The 18,443-nt window shown below is 49.7% G+C and overlaps 5 protein-coding genes and 3 non-coding genes across 8 annotated transcripts; 5 read left to right on the top strand and 3 right to left on the bottom strand.

Moving 5' to 3' along the window:
* The first annotated feature begins 662 nt into the window (after positions 1-662).
* On the top strand, positions 663-3,105 carry P174DRAFT_444131 (ATP-binding protein). Its single transcript, XM_024828007.1, has 5 exons — positions 663-1,361; positions 1,420-1,785; positions 1,844-2,085; positions 2,143-2,483; positions 2,614-3,105. The coding sequence occupies exons 1-5, from the start codon at positions 1,093-1,095 to the stop codon at positions 2,977-2,979; spliced, it is 1,584 nt and encodes a 527-aa protein (XP_024680695.1). The 5' UTR covers positions 663-1,092; the 3' UTR covers positions 2,980-3,105.
* A 124-nt stretch (positions 3,106-3,229) lies between these two features.
* P174DRAFT_444130 (uncharacterized protein) lies at positions 3,230-4,746 on the top strand. Its single transcript, XM_024828006.1, has 2 exons — positions 3,230-3,657; positions 3,727-4,746. Exons 1-2 carry the CDS (start codon positions 3,351-3,353, stop codon positions 4,458-4,460), a joined length of 1,041 nt encoding a protein of 346 aa, XP_024680694.1. The 5' UTR covers positions 3,230-3,350; the 3' UTR covers positions 4,461-4,746.
* Positions 4,697-5,828, bottom strand: P174DRAFT_411126 (RTA1 domain-containing protein; the record flags this gene model as incomplete). Its single annotated transcript, XM_024824262.1, has 3 exons — positions 4,697-5,412; positions 5,466-5,558; positions 5,618-5,828. The coding sequence occupies 3 exons, from the start codon at positions 5,826-5,828 to the stop codon at positions 4,817-4,819; spliced, it is 900 nt and encodes a 299-aa protein (XP_024680693.1). The 3' UTR covers positions 4,697-4,816.
* A 1,343-nt stretch (positions 5,829-7,171) lies between these two features.
* On the bottom strand, positions 7,172-10,001 carry P174DRAFT_462579 (putative phosphoketolase; the record flags this gene model as incomplete). Its single annotated transcript, XM_024830140.1, has 9 exons — positions 7,172-7,209; positions 7,264-8,089; positions 8,144-8,336; positions 8,363-8,763; positions 8,835-9,144; positions 9,203-9,355; positions 9,407-9,641; positions 9,713-9,787; positions 9,839-10,001. The coding sequence occupies 9 exons, from the start codon at positions 9,999-10,001 to the stop codon at positions 7,172-7,174; spliced, it is 2,394 nt and encodes a 797-aa protein (XP_024680692.1).
* A 507-nt stretch (positions 10,002-10,508) lies between these two features.
* On the top strand, positions 10,509-12,037 carry P174DRAFT_462577 (putative acetate kinase; the record flags this gene model as incomplete). Its single annotated transcript, XM_024830139.1, has 6 exons — positions 10,509-10,888; positions 10,949-11,263; positions 11,318-11,380; positions 11,432-11,504; positions 11,541-11,939; positions 11,996-12,037. 6 exons carry the CDS (start codon positions 10,509-10,511, stop codon positions 12,035-12,037), a joined length of 1,272 nt encoding a protein of 423 aa, XP_024680691.1.
* A 1,055-nt stretch (positions 12,038-13,092) lies between these two features.
* Positions 13,093-13,166, bottom strand: P174DRAFT_t128. The gene has a single exon. It is a non-coding gene; the product is annotated as a tRNA-Ile (tRNA).
* Positions 13,167-14,489: 1,323 nt separating this feature from the next.
* P174DRAFT_t129 lies at positions 14,490-14,563 on the top strand. Its single transcript has one exon. It is a non-coding gene; the product is annotated as a tRNA-Ile (tRNA).
* Positions 14,564-14,900: 337 nt separating this feature from the next.
* Positions 14,901-14,974, top strand: P174DRAFT_t130. Its single transcript has one exon. It is a non-coding gene; the product is annotated as a tRNA-Ile (tRNA).
* Positions 14,975-18,443: the final 3,469 nt, after the last annotated feature.

Genomic DNA, 18,443 nt, shown 5'->3' with positions numbered 1-18,443 from the left:
GGGAGGAGTTGAAGCTGGAGAAAGCACGGGGAAGAAGAGAAAATTTCGTGGACAACGGAATACCCTCGGAAGTGCTCGGGCTTGACGGACGACGGAGCATCTACGCCCACCAAGACTTCTCCACACCGTCCAAGAACTACAAGAGTGAACTACCTAGAAAGCTCATTCTCTCGGGGAGATGACGATGTATGAATAATAAATCGGATGACAGTAGCAACAGTTGACTACGCATTTGTGCGCATTGCAGGAGAAATCCCGTACTTTAACCTCGAAGGGGATGTTTAGGACTTACTCTCATATTGCAGCTCTATTGTTCTGAACATATTCTGCCTATTCTTCCATGATTCTCTTTGTCTGTGCAGTTATACTTGCAGATGTAGATTTCGATAGGGAGTCTGTGCTCAATATACCCTTTCCGAGTCGCTTGAGGACCTATATTACTTGTAGGGATCCTGATATAGTGTCCATGGAAGACAAGGTGTATATATTTCTCCAGCGGCTACACTCACAAACCACGACAGCACCTAATCTATGTATACTCGTTCATCATCGGTATCTGATACATTATTTCAAGAATTGACTCAAAATATCAATGCTCTGCGTCAACTCACCAGCCACAATTTGATCCGACATCGTCAGCCAACTGGTCTACCCGCAGTGCCGGATGCATCGCCAAGGCGTGGATCTGCTGGTCTCCATCCGATCGCAGAGGCGCACCAGCGTCCAACAGAGAAAAAGACAGACCACGGACCGCAGTCCAGTCCACACCGACGACTCTCTCTTTTGGAACTATCTGTTTATGTTTTAGATGGCCTTTTGCTGTTGGCTTTATTAAAGCTCAGCTCACACTCCTTTGAAGTTTTCTCTCTTTTCGTCTTCATACGTTCTTTTTCTTCCTCTTCCTATACAAACTTTAGTGTTTCCCCCTATTAGTTGTACTGATACTTCGGAATCTGCTACGTCATCTCGCTGACATTGCAGCTGACGGTAAATGTTCGCTTCATCGTCCTGTAGAAGGCCCCGTCTTGAACTCGATCATTATTTTTGTTTTTGTTCTTCGAATGCGCTGTGCGTGAGAGATACTCTCTGAAGATGTTGTGGAATCGAAGCGTTCAACGATCGTTGAGTGCTGCCGCCCGCATGGGCCTGCACAGGCCGGTGAGAGTTCATCAATCGGTCCCCTGCCTCGCTGCGAGGTACTTTTCGCGGACACCTGGGCTGTCGGCGACGAATCCATTGGAGCAAGATAGCCGAGACGATGACCGGGGTCGAGGTCAAGACTCTGATCCCAACTTCAAATCGACCATCCTACGGATGCTGGAGACAGCAGCAACCACGTTCGCTTCCATTGCCGTGCTAGGGTGCGTCTGTCTTTGCTTAAGGTAGAGTTGCACGTAATTCACTAACTAAAGATCATAGCATAGCGGGATACTCCTACCATCAGTATTACAAGTATCTAATCTTGCAGAAGATGGACAACGCTTTCAGTCCTGGTGACCCGGCACTCGAGGTTGCAGGTGTGGAATATGGAAAGCATCATTACCATCACGACGAGCACTGGGTTGTCCGTAATGAGCAGGAGAAACTCAACAGGATCATCCAGGGAAAATCCGGTGGGCACTACTACCTCATCATTGGCGAGAAGGGTACCGGAAAGACCTCCATGCTCCTTGAGGCGATGCGAAAGACCAATGGAGACGGCGTCGCCATGTTTGAAGCGCACGGTGACCTCGAGATCTTCCGAATCAGACTCGGGAAGGCCCTCGACTTTGAGTTCCACGAAGAGTATGTGCCTGCTGCAACCTTATATTCATGAGAGCGATCGCTTACAGAGCTTCTACAGTTACATCGGAAGTCTGTTCAGCATCAGAGGGCCGCGAGATACCACTGCCCTTCTTGACATTGAGCGAGCGTTCAACAAGCTGGAGAAGGTGGCGCTTGCGCGAAGACGTAAGGGAGCAGCTCCTCTGGTCTTAGTAGTGAATAGCACCCACCTGGTGCGAGATGACCATGATGGCCAAGATCTGTTGGAAATGATTCAACAGAGGGCTGAGCAATGGGCAGCCAGCAGCTTGGTAACCACCGGTATGCTTCCAGATATGCTGCCCTTGCGAACTAAGCTGACATTGTGAACGCCAACAGTGTTCAACAGCGATGACTATTGGGTATATGAACGATTGAAGCGATACGCAACGAGAATGGAAGTAATCCCAGTCTCCGATCTTCCGAAAAGCCAGGCAATGGCGGCGCTCAAGAGATATCGTAAGCAGTACTTTGGCGAGGACCTATCAGATCAATCCCTTGAGACCATCTACGATAAGGTCGGCGGGCGATTGTCGTTTTTGAACCGCGTCGCCAAGGCTAGGGATTACATGAAACTCTGTGACAGCATTTGCGAAGCGGAAAAGACATGGTTTCTCAACAAGTGCTGGATCCTCGGTGAGGACATGGACGATGATGTTATGGATCAGCAGAAGTATGCGGTACGTCTACAATCCAAAAATAACAAATCCACCTGGCTTGGCTGACACGAAAACAGTCTGCCGCGATGGTGCTAGCCAAAGCTCTCGTGGACAAAGAAAAGGAGATGGGACAGACTTATGACCCGACAAGGGTCATATACTACCAGAAGTCCCGCTCCATGTAGCTCGCCAGATCATGACCAGAGCCGACTTCATCCAGAGCTACGATCATGAGAACATCTTTACCATTGACTCGCGCGGTATGGTTCGAGCTGATTCTGTCCCTATGCAGAACGCATTCCGGGAAATCTGCTCATGGCCAAACTTCGAGGAGCATCTGGAAGCGACTCTCAAGCGGATTGGAGACATTGAGAGCTTGGGACGTACCCGCGAACTTACCCTTAAGGATCTCTGGGACAAAGGCAAATACCAGATTACTATGCGAGATCCCAAGGGCCGCGAAAGCGGTACTGTTGAGGTCTCAGTCAAGGAACGAGAGGATGAGGATGATGATTGAAGATGATACCACGGTGAATGTGTGTGTATTTTTATTGCTGCTGGATATATATTTCTTTCTGTATGATTATTTATGTCTATGTATATTTACTCTGATGACTTTTAAGTACCCCTCTAGATGTGTCCGATACTCGCTTTCTCCATACCTATGTAACTATTCGCAAGTCTTGATGACACCATTGCGCGATGACATCATCACATGCTCACCGCTCAGCAGCAAAATATCCCAGTTTCCTCCTGCACGTCGCACCCCTCGCCTTAAGTATTCCCCTCAGCGTTGAGCCTTTGCTTCGAATCGCGGAAAACCTGCAATAGTATTTGGCAAAATTATCTTGTTGCTCAAAGATCGGCTGTTTCCGATAGGAAGAAATTATGGCTCCGCGCAGGAGAAGCTCCGTGGTCAAGACCACGCAGGTTGCCCATTCCACGATTGACGCGGCGAGAGCAGCAAGCAAAACTGAAGAATCACAATTGCGCCGGGTCCCCTCTCCGGTGCGATTTTTGTTGGTGGTCTTCAACAGCTTGCTCTTGAGCTCCGTTCTCTTCACCATGACATCCAGTGTCACGCTGGGGGAGTTGGGTCGTGTGAGCAAGCACCTGGAGGCATGGTGGGAGGTGGGTGGGTTGATGTTATGGAAGGCCGTTGAAGTGGGATTGGCTTGGGTTCTTGGATTTGACGGTGAGCTTCCCCTGCGTCGGTCGCAATGCTTTTGTAGATTTAAGCACTGATGGTCCTGTGACACTACAGGCCGTGACGTCTTGTCGTTCACTTTCCTCACTCATCTGCCGACCTACTCTCTATTGTGGTCCTTCTATGGCATCCGACCAACCACCATTCTGGCATCGTATGGCATCACTCTAATTTCCACGGCGATTCCCTTCATTCTTCTCCGCCGCCCCTCCTCCGTCCACAATCTCCGGCAAACCGCGTCGGACGCAGTTCCCAACCGCTCCATCCTGCAAGATCGCCCAACGGCCCTCTACACTTCCGTCGCAGCAACAGCCGTCTACTCCGTGGCGCTGTACTTGAGCTATGCGACCTGGCTCCCAGCTTATCTGGTCGTGCATTTCGAGAATATCCCGGACATCAGACTCGCTAACGCCGGCCCCGCCGGTCTCCCGATTCTATTTCTCACCCTCCTCCCCGCCGGCTGGGCCGCTCGGGATTTCCTTTTCGTCAGCTCCACCGGTGCTTCGAGCTCGGACGCCAGCGTGAAGCCGAAATCTGCAAACGAGGGCGAGTACCTTGTATGCGGGATTTACCGTAAAACGTGGGGAACATTGCCCGCTAAGACAAGGGTTCTTGTTTCGCGCACAGCGCTTCTGGCTAGCATGGTGGTGCTCAACACCGTCTTCCAGGTTGCGGGGACCGTACGGGGGGTTGATGTCCCTGGTGCCACGATGTGGGGTGTCATCTGGGGTGTTGCGACTGTCGCTGTTGGAGGCATTTTCGGTTGGATTGAGGCCGTGGATGGTGTATGATGGGTGGATCGGGATGAATAGATGCCTGTTAGAGGACGGAGTTGAGTCTTGACTTTCTTTGTCATGCTATTCCATTCGATTGTGTCGGGGTCAACTCACGTATCACTTTTTCGTGCTAGGTGTTAGGTTGGTGAATTTGTGATGACTATGAGTGCTTTTGTATCTCTGAGCGTGTTGTGCCTTGATGGTTTGAGTTTGTTTCCGTTCGGTTATCTTCTACTGGATCTCGTCGCTAGCTCGAATTCATGGAACTTCTGTCCAATTATGGTCTATCATTACTCGTGAGATCTATTCCATCATTTCCATGACTGATAATCGCACACAAAACTGTAGAAATCAAGCAAGAAAGCGGAAAACTACCGAAGCTCCGTCGCAGGCAACCCATCCGCAGAGTAGATCTCCCGATGAAACTCCATGCTCTTGCCCGTGGGCATCAACCAGCCAGGATGGAAGACATTAAAGACAACGACAGCAGCAACCATCATCGCACCGTCAAGGGCAATAAAATACCGCTCTGTGGTAATCAGATACCCACTCCAACCCTCAGACAACTCGATAGTCCGATAGATGCTCCGCACATAGATACACACGACGGAGAAGATCATGGCGCCGAAGAGGGGCACAATAGACCCGGTCATGGACTGCAGGAGGCGGCGGCGGAGGGCGCGGCGCACAAAGTCCGCGGCGAGGACGACGAAGACGGTGATGGAGGCCATTTGGAAGACGATGCCTGCGACCATGATGTGCGTGCCAGGCGCGGTGTCGCCGTTGACATCGCTGGTGGCGGCCGAGGCCATCCCGCCGCCGATGGCTTGCACGACGAGCGAGATGACGTCGCAGGTGACGAAGATCCAGAGGTAGAGACTTGGACTGATGATGGAGGATTCGCGGCCGAGCAGGGTGATGAAGCGGCCGAGGAGGACGTAGATGCCTGCTGTGAAGAAGGTGGGTGCTGTCTTTCGTCAGTATGGTTCTGGTGCTTTTTTTTCCTCGGAATCTACTCACCGATAATCAAAGTGGATATCTGCATCAAAAAGGCAGTCATGTTGTAGGGACATTGCGCCGACCATGTGCGAGCAGCCCACCCCAGGACTTCGGCTGTTGGAATTGAACATGTCAGCTCTTGTTGTGCCCTGTTTCCCGCCAAGATCACCTACTCAAACATCCGATACTGAAGACGCAGCACCACCATGTTCGCTTCCAGGCAAATTGCACAGTGTGAACGATCATTGAGAGGCCGAAGAGGGCGCAGAAGACGATTCCGGCGGCCAGAGAAGGCTGATATCCATACGCGGTGTTGATGCCATCGATCAGGGGATGGCAACTGTTCCTCAACTGCTCCCTGAGCTCCGCTGTTACTTGCGGCATTGTGAAGATCTTTGGGTAGGACGCTTGTGATCGTGAGAGCGAAGGAAGAGAGAAAAGGAAAGAGAGGAGGGTAGCTCCAGATGAGATCTTATCAATGAAAAAGAGTGAGACACGTTTCACACGGCAGGATTGTGTAATATTTTAGTTCTATAAAGGTAGAACAAGTAAGAATCCAAAACGCAAAAAGAGTGGCTGAGCTACACGCTGTACGCCCTGCTGATATCCAGCCCTCTCACAGTCCACAAACGAAAGCAAGCCAGAAACGCAAAAAAGAAAAGCTTCAAAAAGCAGGATCAAAGAGCCATGGAACAAGTCATGGTAGCCTTAGGCCTACAAATACTTCCCCCTTGTCATCGAATTTGAGGCACCCATACTGACGTCCCGGTTTGAGAACAGTCGCAGATCGGATTCTCGGATAGAAAGATCTCAAAAATTCGACTGCATTAGGCGCTTCATGATTGTTTGATCATCGACGGAGACAGGCGGGGGCAACCGTCGGGCAAAGGAACAATCTGATTCGATTCCACGATCAGGCCAGGCACCCTCTGTCCAACTGTCTGTCCGACTGTTTCTATGATTCAATCGGCCCGCTTCGCTTGGACGAGCATTGAAACCTATCCATCGGCAAATGTTCACAGCCCTTCAACGCTCCATGTCGGCATCCGTGGAACCCGCTTGGCCAGCCATGAGGGAGTCAAGCAACGTCCGGCTTCTCGCAAGCTCCACTCAATCGGGTTTAGCGGTTGGGCTGGAATTGCTCCGAGATCCGACCTCTGTGATGGACGTGACGTTCGTGAGCTGAAAACTGGCAGCTATTTGATCGTCTCTAAGCGGCCTCTGTTTAACTCAATTTCTGAGACTCGGGTGCGGTTTCCTGTGTCATGATGCATCAGTAGGAAGTTTTGCTCCAATGACATGAGGCCGCGAGCGCCACGGTCACGTTTCAACGGCTGTGGCAGGGGGCGCGGAGCAGCCTGGGTCTCAAGCTGACGAGCCAAGACGAAGCTCTTAACGGCGCGATGTCATGTCCGAATCCGACGGAATTGATACATCTCATGAAAAGCATACAAATAGTCTCTTTCCTGACCAAGCACTGTGGTAATGAGATCTGCGATGCACGATGAGACACGGATCGGTACTAGTCCTGCGGCCTTCATTGGCCTGAGACCGAGAGGCTTGCGGCGGGCTATGGAGCTCCTTAGGCAACAACATACATGACCAGGCGTTTTTGCAAAAGCCAAATTACGATCTTAATGACAATTGATGTACTAAACAACACGAAAGTTCGTCTCTTGGTCTATGGATGACTAGAATCTCATTTCATACACATTCATTCCACCTTTTCAATCAAATGTCGGCATCTCATACATGTCATCGGGATCTGCGCATGGTTAGACTTCAGCCATGGCAATGGTTCAAATGCAGGCAAACTTACCCTTGCGATTCTCGATGATGTACTTCTTCGTCTCCGCAATGTTGTGGTTCAGCTCCGTGTAGAGCTCTTGTTGCCTGATTCGAACGCTCTCGTTCCTCCTCGCCGCTCCCCGAAGGGCAGCCTGTGCCACATGGAAGCGTGATGTCTTGTTCACAAGCATCATATCGAACGGTGTCGTGGTGCTTCCCTCTTCCATGTATCCGTTGATGGTGACTCGCTCCAGGCGGGGTCGTCCGAACAGCAGTCCCTGCAGTTCTGTCGCATACCCGTGATAGTTGAAGTGAATGGGTTTGTCGTATGTAAACAGATTGTCGAATGCCTCCGTTGTGAGAGCATGCGGGTGAGCGCCTTCATTTTCGAGGATCATCAGGTCTGTCACATTAATGACGCGGACACGCAGCTCGGGGCAACGCTTGCGCAGAATGGCCGCCGCACTAATGACTTCAAACATCACCTCGACGCCAATTCCAACAAGTACTACATCCGGATCCAGACCGTTGTCGGTGCTGCAGAATCTCCATACGGATGCGCCGGCTCTGCAGTGGTTCTCTGCCTCTGCGGGTGTCAGATATACCGGAGTTGGCTGCTTCGAACCAACCATGAGATTAATGTAATTCTTTGATTTCAGGCAGTGGTGAAGAGTCGTCAGGAAGGTATTTGCGTCCGGCGGCAAATAAACCCGAGCAGCGGTGGGCTTTAGCTTCAGCACAGCGCCGATGAACGACGGGTTCTGGTGCGAGAAACCATTATGCTCCTGCCTCGTCCATGTGCTCGTCTCGATATAGTTGATACTAGCTACATCGCGGTGCCACATTGTCTCTAGAGCCTAGAAGTCTCTGTCAGTATCCATGTGAGACGAGTCAAACAGAGAGCGCAATACCATCTTGATGAACTTAGCGTATTGCACCATCATGGTGTGGATAATTCCCAGGAAGCTCTCATAAGAGGGGAAAATACCCGTGCGGCCAGTCAAAGTGTAGCCTTGGAGGAAACCCTGGCACATGTGCTCGCTCAGCACTTCAATGACGCGGCCCCTCGAGCATTCGAGAACTGATCCCATTGGAAGTTCCTCCCTGTGCGATCCAGTGCCGCGCTCAACTTGTTGCTCTCGAGTTCATCGGGTGAGAACAGTCGCACGCTGTGAGGATTAAGCTGGAAGACCTCGTCGATGAGCTTCCCGGTTACCTTCATTGCACTTTCTTGACTGCCTTTGTCAACGGCGAACTTTCTCCAATCCGGGAGGTTTGGCGGCACATAAGCCTTGTATGCCTCCACACGTTGACCGAGCTTCTTCGAATCCTCGGAAGGAATTATAGATTTTATCTCGTCGATAATATCTCCGTTTTCCTTGAAAAGCTCATTGGGGCCGTACGACGACAGCCACTCCTCGAGGGCCTGCAATTCCTCCTTGTCCTTCTTCGCTTTGGGAAGAGGAACCTGGTGCGAATGGAACGACCCCTCGATGAACTGACCGTGCAGTTTCTTTGGTCCCGACCATCCCTATCAGTAACAAGGGCAAGCGTTAGCCAGACTGGGCTCTTTGGTAGTCATCATTTACGTAGCGGGCGTACCTTCGGAGTGCGCAAGATCAGCAGCGGCCATCTCGGCTTCAAGATTGGCTTCCCGGACCGCGCTGCTTGCTGGATTTTATGAATTTCGTCGACGGCCCAGGTCATGGAGTGATGGAGATCGGTGTCAATGTCATTTAAATCTTGAACGATGCGGACCTGGTAACCATAGCCAGTGAAGAGAGAGATCAATTCTCTATCATCCATGCAGCCAAAAATCGTGCGCTCGCTAATCTTGAACCCATTCAGGTGCAGGATGGGCAGCACGGCACCAGACTCAGCAGGGTCGATGTATTTAATGGCATGCCACGATCTATCCACGTTGTTAGCGCCAGAGCCAAGTGGCAGCCACCTTTCCCTTGGAAACCTACGTTGCTGTTGGGCCTGATTCTGCTTCACCATCGCCCACTACGCAAGCGACGATGAGATCAGGATTGTCCATGACTGCGCCAAAGGACACTGCAAGGGCGTATCCCAGTTCGCCTCCTTCGTGAATGGCACCAGGCGTTTCAGCGTTGATATGACTGATGGAAGTCAGCTACATCCACCACAACATTTAGACGGTAAACTCTCACCTTGGCAATCCGGCTGTTGTACTGAATGTGGAGATGAGGTTTCGGAGACCCTCGGCGTTTCGTGAGTAGTCAGGATAGAATTTCTCCAGTGAGCCCTCCAGCCAAAGAGAGGCTAGGATGGCTGGCGCGCCATGTCCTGGGCCTACGACATAGAGCATATCGAGGTCGCGCGTTTTGATGAGATAGTTCAAGTGTGAATATACCAAGATCAGCCCGGGGCATGTTCCCCAATGGCCTAAGATAAAGTTAGCGCATGAGTCGGTCTCTATCGGGTCAGTCGCAAGCCGGAGAGGCAGTCAATCTTACCAAGCAATCTGGGCTTGATGTCATCGTGTGTCAGGCTTCTCTTCAACTGCACGTTGTCCTGTAGGAAGATCATCGCTGAGAGACATTAGCAAGGACGCGTAAATGATGTATAAGCAGCTATCTCACCTGCGGCGATGTATGAAGCTGCTCGACGGAACTTAAATAAAGCATCGCAAGCAGGTTGTTCCAGACTCGTCAGGTCCAACTTCACCTGGAGCTGGTCCACTACATCGGGAATGTGGGAAGGCAGTGCCTGGGGATTTGGTGTATCAATGACTTCTCCTGGCATTATTGATGGTTTTCTTCAAATCGAATTGATGTCAGAGTAGTTGTATACAATATCCCTGCCAAGTAATCGTGAGTTCGGTCCAAGCGGGTAACGACCAGACGAACGATCGACAATCTCAGGCCACAAGGAAAAGGAATCCGAATTGCCTTCAAGTAAATGAGTCTGGATCAGATAAACAGATGATGCCACTTTACACAGAGTGCTAAATGCATCGTTGAAGTACCGAAGCAGCCGGTTGAAATACTGGCAAGCAACAACGAAACTCCCGCCAGCACTACGTCACCATGAACCGACCCCTGACATCACCGGGTACAACAACAACAACGGATAGAAAGACAACACAATGGCCGAACAGTGTTCATCTCTGGTGGTCCCATCATAGTGGAGAATCATCCGACCAGGGAATTGGCTCAGTATAATATTCCGCTCTGACCGTCAGCAATCATTCAAGTGACGCTTCGCTATTTGCATTACTCGTTTCCCAACTTCCCCTCACTACCCTCCAGCATGGCACCCAAGACTATCCTCTCCGTCAATGCCGGGTCCTCCTCCGTCAAGATCACTTTCTATACTCTTGAGAATCCTCCAAAGGTCATTGCAAACGCACAGATTTCCGGTATCACTGCTCCTCCGCTGAAACTGAAGTATACGCGGGGCTCAAAGGAGCACAAGGAGGAGCTGGGGGAGCGCCTGTCGACCCCTCAAGATGCATTCAAATTCCTCCTGCAACGCTGCTTCTCTGACCCGGAGTTATCAGAAGTTGCCAGTCCGGAGGATCTAGCATATATCTGTCATCGTGTTGTTCACGGGGGTGACTACAATGAATCAGCGGTAATTACGAACGAGACTTACCACCGGCTGCAAGAGCTCGAGGATCTAGCTCCTTTGTATGTGTAATCTAGGAAAGGAATCGGCAGACAGCGGCTAATGACTTCGATTGCTAACAGACACAATTATTCAGCCCTGGAAATCATTCGCACTTGCAAGCAGGAACTTCCCAATGTCAAAAGCGTCACGTTCTTTGACTCTGCCTTCCACCAGACGATGCCTGAACATGTGAAGACTTACCCTATCAACCAGGAGATTGCCAAGGCAAACGGACTTCGTAAATACGGGTTTCATGGAATCAGTTATTCCTTCATCCTCCGGTCTGTCGCGGAATTTCTCAAGAAGCCGGTCGAGGAGACCAATATCATTGCAATGCATATCGGAAGTGGCGCCTCGGTGTGTGCGATCAAGAATGGCAAATCAGTGGACACAACGTAAGGTGACGAATCTTGACAGTGAAATCATGCATACTGACGGGAATGGTTCAGAATGGGTCTGACTCCTTTGGCTGGATTACCGGGTGCCACACGAAGTGGTAGTATCGATCCATCGTGAGTGCTTCGCTTCGCGGGTTTCAAAGCATCATGACTCATTGTTGTCAGTCTTGTGTTTCATTACACCAACGAAGCAGGAAATCTGAGCCCTGCGAGCACGAAAGACATGCATATCAGCAGGGTGGGTTATTTATCTCTCAGACCTTACAGATGAAAGCTTATGTTGACCGCTACCCAGGCCGAGGAAATCCTTAACAAGCAATCCGGGTGGAAGGCATTGACCGGCACAACCGACTTTTCCAAAATCGCTGTTGAGAACCCTCCATCCCACGCGCACAAGCTTGCTTTCGATATCGTCGTGGACCGCATCCTTGGGTTTGTGGGAAACTACTTCGTCAAATTGGACGGCCAAGTGGACGCGATTGTCTTTGCTGGCGGAATCGGCGAGAAGAGCGCTCTGCTGCGCAAAGCACTTGTTGAGAAGGCTCGGTGTCTGGGAGTGGCAGTGGATGCTGCAGCAAATGAGAAGGGGCCAGCCGAGGACCAAACGGTCCTGGACATCTCGAAGGAGGCCGGGAAAGGACCCCGTGTGCTCGTCTGTCAGACAGACGAACAGGTAAGTCGTTGCCCCTTGACATCCTGTTTGAAAGAGTAGCTAACACGTCTACTTAGTTTGAGATGGCATATAATTGCATTTTGACTTACGATAAATGAGTTCCCTACCTCGGCTTTGTCTTAGCGAAGTTGCTCCAAAACTTAAGTCTATGTTATTTAATGATAATGGTAACGGTGTCGGGTCGACGAAATAGCAACTGGCCTTTATTATGCTTATCTTCCTTGTCTTTTCCATTGGTATTCCGACCATTGTTCATGGTGTCCTGGATGTACATTGTGCTGATCCAGCATGAATGTCTCCGCCACCGAGATATATATTATATAGTGTCCGAGCCATTGCGACACCAGGACCGCCCCATTAAAAAAAAAAACAATAATAAAATAAAATAAATAAAACATAACTCCCAGGTACCAGCGAGGGAATAGTAGAGCAGTTCACGAACCTGTTGCAGCCCAGACTGGATGTCCCATATTCAAAGTCTCCATCGTCCCTCGAATAGCGAGTATCATTAAAGATCCACGACGGACCCACGCTGGGAGTCAAGGTACTTTAGCCAGGCAGGACGAGTCACAGCAGTCCTAATCAATAGATCTTGATATCTATCTGGGTTCCGCGTCCAATGAAATACACACTTAAGCTCAGAATTTGTAATGATCAGCGTGAAACCGACACAATGGATGAGCTCTGATCACCTTGTGCCACAGTCAGTGCGTCTATGCATATGGAGTGTAGTATCTCTGCGGGAGTACGGAATACACGATAGACCGAGTGGCTGTTCCACTAGTCGCTATCATTTTGATGTATCAAAAGTGATCAAGTAGGATTCTCCATAAACAGCTAGGCAATTTCGTAGAAATAGATTGGCAGATCAGGGGTCCCAGCTGCAGGCGGGATCTACACCTTGCATATCGAACTAGACAGTGGCGTCTAGTCCCGACCATCTATGACAAATTAAAGTACTTCTGCACATCAAGATCGAATCTTGCAGATGCACACAGCCTCCCCGATTTGGGCTATCGCCAGGGATCCATATCCTGTCCCCTCTTGACCAGATAACGACTCCGAAGCGCTCCTGAAGGTAAATAGATTGTGGGCAAGTACTGTGGCGGAAGTTTGTCTATATAGTAGTAGATCATGCAAAAAATCCAAAAAATGGTCCCTACGAGGGTCGAACTCGCGACCTTGGCGTTATTAGCACCACGCTCTAACCGACTGAGCTAAAGGACCTTGGTGGGGAAAGGTCCGTCATTTTTACTTCTATGACCAAATCCAGCAATTGGTGTTCGGTTGGCTACCATGCATACGTCAGTTGGAAACCTGTGTGTTTAACAGTGGTCCATCACTACGCATCTCTCCTACGAAACATTCAACTGAGTTCATGTCGCCATGAAACCTTTCTCACTGGCCGCATCGTCACCCACATAAGACACCGGACGACATAAACACCATTGGTGTCAACTGTACTCTCGTCGCATTCGCCGGATGCTAGCGCCGGCCAAGGGTAAAACGCCTCATCCTAGGCAGCTACGAGCGGAAATACGGGTATCATTCACCTCTTATGCAGTGACAATTTTGATTTAGAAGCTAATGGTAGCAACGGAAGCACGGCATTCATATGCTGCGGTGGCTGGACATACTACAGCCATCAAACCACTCCTCGCTCACAGAGCAGATGTCACTGTCACTGAGTCAGGGAGCAGACAGCCATGTCTCTGCTGCAGTGGGATGAGACGACTAATCTCGATGCAAGAGATCGCTTCCAAGGCATGGCCACCCCCCTGTTGTGAGGCTTCTTGAGCCCGGGGCGCGGCTGACATGAGAACCAAACGCGGTCGAACGCCACTCTCTTGTGCTGCTGCCAATGGTCACCAATCCTTCGTGAGTGTGCTCATCGAGATTTGGCAGTGCTGATGCGGACTCCAAAAACAACGATGGTTTCACACCGCTATCATAGGCTGCTCAAATGGTCACGAGGACACCGTTCGATACGTCTTGGGAACGGGCAAAGCACATATTGGCATGTCAGATATTAACAGACCGCTAGCTTGGGGCGCAGCAAACGGACATACCAGCGTTGCTCGGCTACTGCTGGGGAAAGGGGGAATAGTGACTCCGAACATGATGGTGCAATGAAACCGCCATCCTGGGCGGGAACAAACGAACACGACGGCGTGTTTGAGTTGCTACCTATCAATGATGGGGTCAACACTAGTGTCTCTAGAATATTGGGCCACCGCCACTGAATTATTGCGGTCAAAAAATGAACGTGAGTCAGTCGCAAGGGTGCTGTCCAGAGCAAAGCTGGCCAATACATCCAGAGATTAGAATCGGCGATCATTATTGGCGCACTACTTACGCACGAGCTTGCGCGATAACCTCTTCAAAGACGGCTAGTCAGTACTGTCGACTTGCATCTGGCCCTTACATCGGAGAAATAGGTACAGAGAACCCTTCAGCAAGCTGACCCTGCTACATTTGAGGTTTATCGAAAGCCATCAGGGTCGCCTCTGGCTCTTGTAGTCAAAACTCTCGGATCTCTACCAAGAAATAGGTCCCTTAGCTCAGTCGGTTAGAGCGTGGTGCTAATAACGCCAAGGTCGCGAGTTCGACCCTCGTAGGGACCATTTTTTTGGACTTGAATTTTTGACCCTTAGTAGTGAACTATGATGTTATTTGCTGGTAATCCATGAGCTGGAACGGAACTGAGATGGCTCAATCGACGCTTGCCGGTCGCTTTCTACCTACATTACGATTGCCACGATACCCCGATTTTTGTACCTTGTATACTGAAGATATATTCATGATTGAATCTAGAAATTTCAACATCGGTATCTCAACTTATAAACTTTGGTGGAACTCGACTGGTGGCCTAAATTAGATATCGTTTGATTCAATGGCTCTCGGGACTGATGTTCTATGCTTACTCATATAAGCAAAAATTCCGAAACGTTTCAAGGATTAGGTCCTTTAGCTCAGTCGGTTAGAGCGTGGTGCTAATAACGCCAAGGTCGCGAGTTCGACCCTCGTAGGGACCATTTTTTTGCTCCAGCTTCTTTAGGACTGAAATCCTCAGTACTTCTTTTTAAACTTCTATTATTCTTGCCTGGGCCGTGACGACAGCCGGATCCATCCAATTCCCAAAACAAGATCCTTCGTTCTTGGAGCCAATAGTCCATAATCCCACCGATCAATTCCCGTTCTAGAACCCTCAACCGCAGCTCTGGGACCGGCTTGCAGTTCCCCGGCTCTAGCGTGAAGATGGATTCTTTTGTATGTGGCTTATATAAGGTCAGTATGTAGATAGATAGTTCCTGCATCTAGGAGTACTCTGTACTTCTTGTAGATACGGATGTACTTATTAGTAAAATACACAGCGTCCTGCATTGAACTCTATCTCATGCACGAAACTCATGACCCAGGTCACCGGCTGGGTGATCAAGATGAGGATGATACAGATCCATTACTTGATGCAGGCAATCCTAGTACGGAGTACTTTTGTCAATTGAATTTGAGTCTCGGGAGCCATGCATGATGCCACCTTATCTACCATTCCAGAGCACCCCGGGCCACTGGATACCTAGTGGACACTGGATACTGGACCGGCATGCAGCAATCTTTTCATTTTAAATATGATAGGTGGGTTTTGTATTGTTTTGATCGATGTGCTCAGGCATGCGTTTCCTTGCATACAGTCCGATACAGGTTTCCTGGAATTGGTGGGCCATGGACTAGATATGGAGTGATAGAGTCGGATTTGGTGGCTTGTATTCACGCTCCACCAGTATCTTCCCACAGGGATGTTTGACGGAGTGGCTGGTGCAATCATCGGCTGGGAATTGAGACTTTTCATAGAGGGATCGGCAGTGCAGAGTATTGTGAGTATCTATTGTGCTACTACGGGATTAGGAATGTCGTGGTGTGGCAAATTAGTTAGTCCTGAAGATTATGGGAGACGGCAGCACCATTACGCGATTGCCTCACTGCCACTAGTACTAAGGTACTAGTAAACTTCGAGTATGGATTTGGGGTCTCTGAGGTGTAGAAAGTGGAGGTAGGCCCATTCGCAATGAATACTCAAAATCAGGGAAACATCTTACAGGCTGGAAATTCAAGAAAGTCATCAAGGTTTATCAGAGCTATTGATTGGCTGGGCAAACTCACCTAACCTTCCCTGTCTCACATCAGATTCCTTTACAGTACCTATCCAACAGAACTCGCTGCAAGGATTGAAGCAAATAGCAGTCGAAGATTTGAAATATGCCTGTCTCACAGCCGGCGATTATCATGCTTTATAAATATTCAAATTTACGAACCTGTTATGCAGTGTGGAGGAAGCAGATTGCCTCCTGGGTCGGGATTTGAGAGTTCACTGACTGCCATTTGACTGATTTATAGCATTGACCAGATGGGGAGAAACCTGCGGCATATATGTGCAGATTACAGAAATTAGGTATGAAAAATATTGTATGCTATTAGTCTCATCTGCGAGTTTCGACTTGCAAGTTCGTCAGTCATCAGTTTATGGAGGCGATTGGTTTCATCGCCAGTTCCACTTCTCGACGGCCATCCATCAATAGGTACTCCGTACTTGTCCAGGTATCTGTTGCGGACTAGGTAGTATCAGTAATTTGTCAACTTACCCCATATTTTCAACTGCGGTCGTAGTTCCTTATTTGGAAAATAGACAAGATTCAGTGTGACGATCGGCTATCTGATCAAGATGCCGAAGAGCAATAATATCATGTCAATCAATGACCATTGGGACATTATTGCAATAGCCATGTCATTCCCAAGCTAGTACGGACCTTGGTTGCTGCGGAAAGGGGAAGGCGGGACTGCCAGGTCCAAAAACCCAAAACAGTAATCTCAACGGTTCTTAGCATTTTAGCTAGAGTCCAAGAGTCCAAGAGTCGTGTAGTCTGATGATTCTAACCGTTGCACGGAGTAAGGTATTTTTGTTTCCCTCTGTCCTTTTCATCCGTCTTGCATCAATCAGGTGACATTGGTGTGGTATTGATGGGGTAGCCCGACATAATTATTGACCGCTGCAGAAACTCACTTACTGACAGGGACAGGCATGACAGCTTGCTGGAACTACTACAGACAGAGAGTCGGAGAGACAGAGACGCATATGGCCGTATGCAGCGCTAAGGGGCTACATACATGAGTTCGTGGTACCGATCTCCAACAAGCTCCCGTAGCCGACAGAACCATGGTACCATCCCGACGGGACTTCTAGAATCGTTCTGGAAGTCTGGAATCCAGAATCTGAAGGCTGAAGCTGTCCGTCGGGGAGATCGACAGAATACCTAAGCGGTCAGCCACAATGGTCACTGCAGAGTGAGGCTGCAGGTTGTCGGAAGATACAGAGGATTTCTTTGACACTTAGCAGTTAGCTTTAGGCCAGTTTGCAATGCTATGGATATGGCTGACCGTGTTCGATCAATTCAACACATCGTTCAGCAACAAATAAATCAGAGATTTCACGGATCGCGTCAGTGCCTCGTATTTGATCGAGGTCAAAAGTACGGAGTACGAAGCTTAGTTTTTATTGGTAATGTCTCCAGATCATCTCTATCACCCTCGTGGTCTATCTGTCATAGATGTGATCGTCTACGAGTCCTCCGATGAAAGGCCGAGAGAGGAAAATACGATCCTGCTAGCTATCCTCTAATCTCCCGTCATGAGCCGTGTTGGAGCCTTTGAAGGCCATCAAAGAACAGTCTAGGCAATCTGGAGCATTTTCTCCTCTGACCTGTTCATCGGACCCAACGCGCTTACTGGCAGACACAAGGAAGCACCAAGGATACGGAGTAGACTCTGGTGGATTCCTGCGGCGACGCGGGAGCAACGCAGAATATGCCGGCTCAACGGGAGCAAATCACTCTGGAACCTGGCTGACTTATGGCTGGTAAGTTGAGCCGGACAGCCTGGACTCCGTACAGAAGACGGATACGTACACTGTAGATACCTCGATGTGTGTCCTCACGCAGCGCAGGATGGTACAGGTACAGTACAAACAGTACCATATAAGCCTAGAATGGAAGGATTCCATCCTTCTGCCGCGGCTCTCGGTTTTCCCTCCGCCCCATAGTGGCGAATGGCGAGGCTCAGCTGGAAGCTGTGTAGAAGGCCATGTGGTGGAGAAGTAGACGACTGATTTAGGTACTTTAACGTGCTTGATGTATGATTGGCTGAACGGCGGGAAACCACACATGCCCGGTCTCCAGGGATCTTGAACCTTTAAGGGGGAAGGCGTCAAGTCTGTCAGAACAGTCCCACTTCCTGAGCGGAACCGTTGGATAAGGTGTTCTAGAAGTCGTACTCCGTGGCCTGTACTCTGTAGGGCTTGAGTGCTCATACGTACTAGGCTCTACCGGTAACTATCAGTCCACCAGAAATTGACTGCCAGTCTGCAAGCCGTATGTTTTCTGAGAGGGTCTCGCGGCCACGCGGGTACAGACAGTAGGGCAAGACGCTAGAACGACTAGAAGAACGCGAGAA

The sequence above is a fragment of the Aspergillus novofumigatus genome (genome assembly GCF_002847465.1).
Source record: "Aspergillus novofumigatus IBT 16806 chromosome Unknown P174scaffold_6, whole genome shotgun sequence".
NCBI lineage: Eukaryota > Fungi > Ascomycota > Eurotiomycetes > Eurotiales > Aspergillaceae > Aspergillus > Aspergillus novofumigatus.
This window is presented reverse-complemented; position numbering and strand designations above follow the sequence as displayed.